The sequence below is a fragment of the Sycon ciliatum genome, chromosome 6, assembly GCF_964019385.1.
Source record: "Sycon ciliatum chromosome 6, ocSycCili1.1, whole genome shotgun sequence".
Classification (NCBI taxonomy): domain Eukaryota; kingdom Metazoa; phylum Porifera; class Calcarea; order Leucosolenida; family Sycettidae; genus Sycon; species Sycon ciliatum.
In genome coordinates, this window is record NC_088648.1 from 2,275,571 (window position 1) to 2,284,820 (window position 9,250).

At 49.5% G+C, this 9,250-nt stretch overlaps 1 protein-coding gene across 1 annotated transcript; it reads right to left on the minus strand.

Annotated features, from left to right (window-relative positions):
* Window positions 1-1,016: 1,016 nt before the first annotated feature.
* Window positions 1,017-2,345, minus strand: LOC135819067 (uncharacterized). The gene has a single exon (XM_065332217.1). The coding sequence runs from the start codon at window positions 2,343-2,345 to the stop codon at window positions 1,017-1,019; it is 1,329 nt and encodes a 442-aa protein (XP_065188289.1).
* Between the last annotated feature and the right edge of the window lie 6,905 nt (window positions 2,346-9,250).

Genomic DNA, 9,250 nt, shown 5'->3' on the forward strand with positions numbered 1-9,250 from the left:
TACGTACACTATGCAGCAATGTGCTAGAGAGAGCCGTGGAAGCAGACTGCTGTAGAAAGAGCTTTTGTTCCGCATGTGTGTGGGAGTGGCTGGCTTCTGATACAACATGCCCTGTATTCGATATTTCTGAAGACTGTATTATTGTACCACAATGAGCGTAACGATTCCACAAAAGGCGATCGTTCAAACCAGGTAACAACAAAGAGCAAACTAAACTCAAAACCAAAACCAAAACAACAACTGCACCAGCAAGCTCTTTCCTTGCACTAACTACAAATACATCAAAAACCAAGCAGCAAAATGCAAATCCGCACGCATGTTTGCCGGAACTGAACCTCCGTAGCGCAGCTGATCATCGCGGCTGCACGGGACGACCTTCCCGCCACAGTAGGGCAAAGAACTATGCATGGAACTAGCAATGAATGCATGCAGCACACCAGCAAGCTGTCCCTACGCAGACGTCTAGTCTAGCGTGAGCAAGGATGAATAGCATGAGAAACATGATATGACACATTGACTCCTATGATGCATGCAATGTATACAACATACCCCCCACCTTGAACGAACCAGGGGAGAGTGAAACTACACCAAAGGAAGATACTAGTATGTAGCACACAGCACATAGAGGAATAAGTGCCTAATGCTCTAGAAAGCAGCGAGAAAATGAGGTGACGAAAGTGTACTGTGTTACTAACTAACGTCTGTTCCATTAGTGTCTTACTGCAACTCATCCAAGTCAAGGGCTGCCGACTGAGATACCGCAGTGGCTGCTTCAGCTGTCAGGATATCGAGCGACACTAGGTATCGAACACCACGCCGATATTTCTTGCCGTTGACCTGGATGTCCATGACGCGAACAATGCCGTCCTTGCCAGGGAACGTGGCCTTCACGCGTCCTAGCGGCCATCTGTAGCGTGATAACGCATCGTCCATGACGAGGAAGACGTCTCCAATCTCGACCGTGCCCGATTGGCGGCGCCACTTAGTCATGATGTTCATAGCAGAAACCATTTCTCTTAGCCACCGCTTCCAAACATCTCTGAGGAGCTGCTGGATAACTTTCCAGCGATGGTATGGGTGAACTGGCGTGGACTCTGAGTCTGCCGCCATCTCCAGAGCTGTTGCGATGTTGACATGACCCACGACGAAGTTTGCAGCTCCTCGTCGGTCAGGCTAGCCTTGTACAGGACTGACTGGAGTGCCTTTTTCAAGGCCCCGACCACCCTCTCAAATGCTCCGCCGAAGTGCGGCCGAGCTCTTCCCCGCGATGGTACAGGAGGTAGCGGCCATGGAGGTTTCCGTGGCGGCGGCAGAGGTGGCGGTGATCGCGGTGGATTAAACTGCCATCTGATGCCTTGAATCGCCAACCCAGCTGTGATGTTGGCTTGATCCAAATCCCTCAGCGCTTCCTGCAGTTCACGATCGGTAGCAACGAAGTTACTGCCGTTGTCGGAGAGGATCAGTGTTGGTCGACCTCGGCGATGGCACAACCTTGCCAAAGCCATCTCCATGCCCTCGACATCCAGAGAACGCACTACCTCCAGGTGGCACGCACGGGTCTGCAGACATGAGAACGCAGCTATATAGCGCTTCTCTTTCGATCGTCCGCGTCCCATCTTGACCAGGAAAGGCCCAGCGTAGTCTACTCCAGTGTGAGCGAATGCCTGTAACGGTCCGCTTGTCCGGATGTTTGGCAAGTTCCCCATCTTGGGCTCAGCGACACGTCTCCACAGCTTCTGGCAACGGACACAGCGGTGACGGTAGGATTTAACGACCTGGCGACCCTTGATGATCCAATACCGATCGGCCAGGTTAGAGAGCAGATGGTTCGTGCCTGCTCCGTGTTGACAGCGTTCATCCGCATGCCCAACAATTAGCTGAGTGACGCGATGATTGGCGGGCAATATCACACGGGACCGGAACTGGTCAGACAGGTGGTGTGAGGTCCGGAGCCGTCCACCAACTCGGAGCAGCGGTGGACCGTCAGTGTCCAGGAACGGCTGTAGCTTCGTTAGCGGTGCACTGGGTGGAAGAGGCTTCTTCTCCTTCAGCGTTGACACTACTTCTCCGTAGCACTGCCTCTGCGCATAGCTTATCCAGAGCCGCTCGGCGCCTTGGAGTTCTGTGACCGTCAATTCGGGAACCGAAACAGCCTTAGCACTCTTGAGAGATACTTGCACGGTAGCACCTGCGTTGCTGTCACACTGCTGAGGTCGGCCTCTGGTATTATCAAGGAACCGTTTACACCAGGCTGTGACCCGCAGAAGATTGCTCCAGGACGAGACGTTGTCTGGGTGCAGGCGGCATGTCGTCTGCTCTGCCTGGATCTGGCTAGTGAGAGTCATCGGGTGCGGTCGCTGAAGCAGTGCCGGAAGAACCTGGGGCACTATGATGTCTTTGTTCGGCCATCGCTCCGGACGCTCTTGCAAGAACTCTGGGCCACTCCACCATTTGCCGTCATCCTGCAAGTGCGAGGCCGCAACTCCACGACTTGGTAGATCAGCCGGGTTCAATCGGCCGCTGACGTGCTCTTGCCTTCTGCTGCCGCTGCTGCTACGCTCTTGCCTTCTGCTGCCGCTGCTGCTGCTGCGCTGTTGCCTTCTCCTGCCGCTGCTGCTGCGCTCTTGCCTTCTGCTGCCGCTGCTGCTGCGCTCTTGCCTTCTGCCGCCGCTGCTGCTGCGCTCTTGCCTTCTGCTGCCGCTGCTGCTGCACTCTTGCCTTCTGCTGCCGCTGCTGCTGCGCTCTTGCCTTCTGCTGCCGCTGCTGCTGCACTCTTGCCTTCTGCTGCCGCTGCTGCTGCGCTCTTGCCTTCTGCCGCCGCTGCTGCTGCGCTCTTGCCTTCTGCTGCCGCTGCTGCTGCGCTCTTGCCTTCTGCTGCCGCTGCTGCTGCGCTCTTGCCTTCTGCTGCCGCTGGACCTACTAAACCTGGCTAGTCTGGGTTCCACGCGAGTTCGAGGCGCAGGTGAAGGTGCAAGAGGCGCATATGACACACGTTGAAGTTGAACTCCTGCCGTTCCAGGCGCTCCTACTCCATCAAGTGCAGGCTGATCAAAACTACAACTAGTTTGTTCTGCTGCCGAGATCGACATTCGGCTGTCCAATCTTCTGACAACACCTCCTGGACTACCACAAGTAGCACTCGTCTTCCGCGATCGCGGTGCAGGCGTTGGTCGTCTCGGCACTGCCACTGGTACTGGCACGGGACTCGGCTCTGCCGTAGATGTACGTCCACGACGCTCACTCAATCCACGCGCGATCCAGGCTGCATGCAGCGCTTCCATAGAAGCGGTCTCCTCTGCGATCAGGAGTTTTAGTTCCTCCGCTCGCCTATTCAATTTCGCTAAACTCAATTCGAGCTCCTCTTTATCTGACTCCTCAAACCCATATCGAGCCGAGTGCCAGCCTTTAGTCTTTCTTCCACTACGCATCGGTCCGATCGCCCGCGACTCACTCATCCTTGTGAGGTTATAAAATGAACCGCGACTAGATCCGGCTCGAAGGACCACTATGTATTCGATATTTCTGAAGACTGTATTATTGTACCACAATGAGCGTAACGATTCCACAAAAGGCGATCGTTCAAACCAGGTAACAACAAAGAGCAAACTAAACTCAAAACCAAAACCAAAACAACAACTGCACCAGCAAGCTCTTTCCTTGCACTAACTACAAATACATCAAAAACCAAGCAGCAAAATGCAAATCCGCACGCATGTTTGCCGGAACTGAACCTCCGTAGCGCAGCTGATCATCGCGGCTGCACGGGACGACCTTCCCGCCACAGTAGGGCAAAGAACTATGCATGGAACTAGCAATGAATGCATGCAGCACACCAGCAAGCTGTCCCTACGCAGACGTCTAGTCTAGCGTGAGCAAGGATGAATAGCATGAGAAACATGATATGACACATTGACTCCTATGATGCATGCAATGTATACAACATGCCCTGGTTGCAATGCACAGCTCTCCGTGTCGAATCTCAGCACGCCCAATCCGATCTTGCAAGGCTGCCTTGCCGAACTAGTGGTCAGGTGCGACAATTATGCTGGAGCGCTGATTGGTTGCCCGGCAACAGTGCCACTTGCTCAACTTGCCAGCCATGTGCAGAACTGCGAGAACACTGGTAAGCAAACAGTCGGCCCGTCCACCGCTGTCAGCGATGTGCTCACTGCTTCGCCGTCAAAGCTCCGAGGTAACGTGTCAGACAGTCTCACCAGCCATCTAGTGAAGAGCAAGGCGGATGCTGGCGTACTTCAGTTGAGGAGCCGAGGTCCATCACAGACATGGCAACGAACAACAGTTGCAGCTGTACCGTCCAACAATGCATCAGCCAGGACTGTGCGGCGACGCTGTGCTGAGCTTGAAAAAACCAGCCAGCGCGTAGCAGGGAGTTTCGCCGGTGCAGTTGTCCAGCAAGCTGCCACATTAAGTCGGCTAAAGGAGGAAGAGCGTAAAGCTGTTCTTATTGAGGCTGGTGTCATGCCAAAAACACCTGGGACAGGCACAACGCTAGCATTGAAAGCCAACCTACACATGCCATGGAATCAGCTCCGGAAATTGAAAGTATGGCTGAAGGACTTTGGCCTGTATCTCGAGTCAGAGCGGGTAATGCGGAAACAGCTCGACGATCTTTTGCCCTTTACCATTGTGGCAGAAAAGACACCGTTCGTAGCAGCATCTGGAAGCGTCGAGCTGCATGCAATGGTGACAATTCCTGATCTTGTTGGGACTGTCCATCACTACTTGAACCAGCTGGAGGCAACAGATCAGCTTCACTGGCATGATGGCGCAATCCCAAAAGATGAGGTATGGGTCAAAATCGGCGGCGATCACGGTGGCGAGTCCTTCAAGATGTCGTTCCAGATCGTTAATGTGCAGCAGTGCAATGCTCTACGGCACATCATTCCGTTTATCATCTTTGCTGCTAAAGATACGGCAGCAAATCTGTGCACGGCCCTGCAGCCATTCGTCAGTGAGGTCGAGAAGCTGGCCAGTACAACGTGGCGTAACAGGTCAGTGAGGGTCTTGTTGTTCGGAGATTACGAACTGCAGACCACGTTGTACGGCTTGTCAGGGTCGAGTGGAACCCACCCTTGCCTGCACTGCACTGCTATGCGGAAAGAGATACAGCTACCTGGGTGTAGCGGAGCACCGCGCAGTCTCGATTTGTTGTGCACAGACAACGCTGCCTTTGTTGGACCTGGTGCAAAATTAGCGGACGCTAAGAAGCACAACAACTGCATCCGGCCACCGATCTTGCCTGTGTCCCTGGACAATGTGATTATTCCCGTTCTTCATTTGGATCTGGGAATATTCGCTTGGATATTCGATGCCATGACCAAGGACTGCCAGATGCTGGACGTTGCCCTTGCATCATCCAGTACAGCAGTTGGCACCGATAGCCGAGCGTACACTGTCACAACAGAGATGCACGAGAGCCTTCGCCAGAAGCAATTGGATCTTCAGAACGAGCGCACAGCAGCTGACAGTCTACAGGAGCAGCTCGAATGGCTTGCGATCCATGCTTCCAACCTGACTGCCCCACAGCTTGAAGCGGCCACAGCAGGAATTCAGGCGAAGCAGCACACCACCACAAGCGCCATCAGCTCTCTCCAGGATGAAGTGAAGGCTCTGTCTGACCAGCTCCAGAGCCGCAGTATTCTGCATGGTCCATGTGAGGCCTCACTGGACAGAACTCTGCAGGAGTACAATATTTGTCGCCAGCGGTACCATGGTGGTGCCTTTATCGGCAATCATATTCACCATGCCCTGCAGCCACCAGTGGTTGCTGCTTTGTCAAATGCGCCTCTGATTGTCGCCTCCACCACAGAGAGAGCAGCGCCTCCATCCGTTCTCGACCAGGCCAGAGTAGTGGCAAAGCGGTATAATGACCTGCCGCCGAAGATACTCGTCCTGCGCAACAATGTCAGCAGAAGATATTCAGCTGTTCGAGAGTGATTGCGCTACCTTCCTCTCCACAGCACGGCAAGAGGTCGTCACCAGAAAACTTGGCCATGTAACGCCTAAGCTTCATTTGCTGGAATGCCATCTGCCTGACGCCTTGGCAAGATTCAGAGTTGGCCTGGGCCTACTAGCTGAGCAGGGAGGTGAAAGTATTCACGCCGAGTTCAACGACCTTCGCAAGCGACACGGAGGCGTCGTGAACGATGTCGACAAGCTACGGACTGTCTTGAAGGCTCACCTTTCCTCCACGCTTCCTCAGCACGCCAAACTTGTCCCTCAAAGGGCCAAGCGCAAGCGGAAGGCCAATTGAGGACCGTTTCAGGTAAGTTCCTTGCTCAAACGATATCCCAAACATGTTGTTTGTTAGTTGATTTTCAAATAAATTTAATTTTTGTGGGTCCGCTTTTGGTGCACACATGATTGTTTGCGTACGCGTGCACACGCGCCATGTGTATTACTATGGAAACTCGAAGAGTTTTTGCACGTGACGTGATTGCCGCCATCCTAAAATAATTATAGCAATAAAAACTGCTTTATGGCAGTTTTCTAAAAAAAGTTATTGTGTTCTAGTCCATGGACCCCGTCTAAAAAGTAAGAAATTAACGAAATGTGATAGCCGAAAATTAAAATTTCACACAAAACCTCACAATAATCACAACACTTGAAATGCTGCTTTCAACACTGAACTTGTACTGCACCAACAATTGGCAACATGCATGTCATGCATGCATAGGAAAGAGGATCACGAGGGGAAAAGGTCTTCTACATGTTGCTTTTCATTCTGTGTGTGATTATTGTGAGGTTTTGTGTGAAATTTTAATTTTCGGCTATCACATTTCGTTAATTTCTTACTTTTTAGACGGGGTCCATGGACTAGAACACAATAACTTTTTTTAGAAAACTGCCATAAAGCAGTTTTTATTGCTATAATTTCTTTTGTTTTTTTCTGTCACCAATCAATGGAATGCCCTACTAGTATTATTATTATTATTATTTTATTTATTTTACTATTTTTTTTCCCACAGACCCTATGGTCTTCTTACGGGAGCCCCTAGAAAATATAGTATATCAATATGTAAATTTAAACTAAATGATGGCCTTCACATCATTAATCAATACCGTATTATACGCATTGATGTGCAAGCCTTTTCTTGCAGAAAATGGCAAAATGCATGTTCTTCTGCGGGGAAACATGTGAGTACGTAGTGGTGGACCGTGGTAATACTTTTTTTATACGGAGGTCATTCTGTGCATGTTGCTGTAGCAGAATTTCATGACTCTGTCATAAAATTGTCTTGCCTTTCAGATAATTATTTCAGATCTCCCCACCCTCGATCAGATTTATTTGAGAAATGTAACCAGGTGCGTGTCGCAGATGTTTTTGTTGATTCTGTGTTTATAATGGTTTATAATCATGGGTTTTCGTGATAAGGTCATCCTGCATCATATTGCACTGAAATCGTAATCCTGTTGATGTCGATACAACTTTTGGAAGTAGTTCAATGACTTCAAACTGTTAGTCCACGATTTTCTAAAACAACACAGCAAAAGAGGAACAATAAACATGACATTGTATTAAAATGTAAACAAATACATTACCGAGTCCGACACCTCCTTCCAACAACTACACTGATCTTGAGGATAAAAGGGGCAAGGCGTTGGAGGTACTGAGAGATAAACAAGGTACTCCATAATAATAAAATCTTACACATCTTTTGGTGAGTATGAATGATATCCAGACGAACCTCTTTAGGACGAACACCAAGGGACCAATGGTATTTATTCTGTGAGTTTGTCTTAACCTATCCCCCCCCCCCCCCAGTGAATACAATTATTTCTCCAATAGACATACGAATAGATTTTTTCTACAGCGAAAGATGATTCTAAGTCACACCAACTCATTGACTCGTCTCATATGAAACAAATGAGTCACTAGAGAGGTTCTGCAAAACGAAAATGCGTACAAACTTTCGTTCTACTTCATGAAGTGCGAAATTTCGCACGAACTTTCGCAACTTTGGACGCGAAATGAACTGTCGTAGGAAAATTCGTGAGATCGGGTCATGGCGTACGTGCACTTGGCCCACGCAAACTACGAAAATGTGCAGAACGCAAAATTCGTGCAAAAAATCGTACACACTTTCGCAGGGACTGTCGCGAAACTTCGTTCGAATTTTCGTTTTGCAGAACCTCTCTACTGAACCTTTCTTTAGAAACATGACGGCAACTGAAACAGCAACAGAGAAAATACGATACATGTACAGCACATTCTTGCAGGTACATGTACTACAAACAGATTGCAGATCGTAATTCTTGCTTTGGCGGCACGAAACTTTATTTGGGGCAGTGCAATCTCGGCGGTACTCACAAATAATAAATCAAACAGCCCAGACTCGAGTAAACAAATCCAATCATAGAAGTACAAGATCTTCACGAGACGAGACTGCACCCATTGGCTTGTTTCGTATGAAGCAAACAAGTTACTGATCCTCTCCACAATGGAGATTTTCCCTGATATGCGAATATATTTTGCAAACTCGGTCAATGGGTCCTTGAACCTTTCCCTCCAGATTGGGAACTGCCAACGATAGTATGCCACTGACCAGTGCCTTACTTGTAACGTACCAATGTACAAGGAATATGAGTATTTCGACAACACATCTAACATAAGCCTTACCATCAAGAAGGTGAACTCGCGTTCTTCGCACACTGTAGACAAGGGCAAAGAGATAAAAATGGATCTAAATCCGAATAAAATCAGCACACGTTTCCGTAAATGAAAGGGTGAGCATAAGCAAATGAATCGAAGGAAACAAAGAGATCCTGTCAGCTTTTCCATTATTAATTTTATTGCATTCCGCCCAAAATCAGCACACTTTTCGTAGATGAAAGAGTCAACACAAGCAAATGAATCAAAGGGAACTGGTCAACTCACCTGTCATTGAGTAATATTCCGCGAAAGGAGGTCTCAGCAGCGCCGAAACGAAATAAGCCAGGCCAGGAGACGAATTATCCGAAACAGCTCATACAAGAAGCAGTTCCAAAGAAGGAAGTTCCTCGCGCATGCACATCCGAACGTTCGAACACGGACTGCACTGCAACACAATGTCTGCCGTGCACGTGCACCGCACGCGGCTACCAGCCGTTGGTAGATCTAATACCGAGCACCTTATGTAGAGACTTACGTAGCAAGTGAAATACCGAGCACCTTACGTAGAAACTTACGTAGCATAGCGGTGTCGTTTTTCTTGCCATGTGAACACAATAATAGAAAAGCTGACAGGAT

What these genes read in the sequence shown, in the direction of transcription:
- LOC135819067 (XM_065332217.1), bottom strand. Translation starts at nt 2,345, where the DNA reads ATGACTCTCACTAGCCAGATCCAGGCAGAGCAGACGACATGCCGCCTG.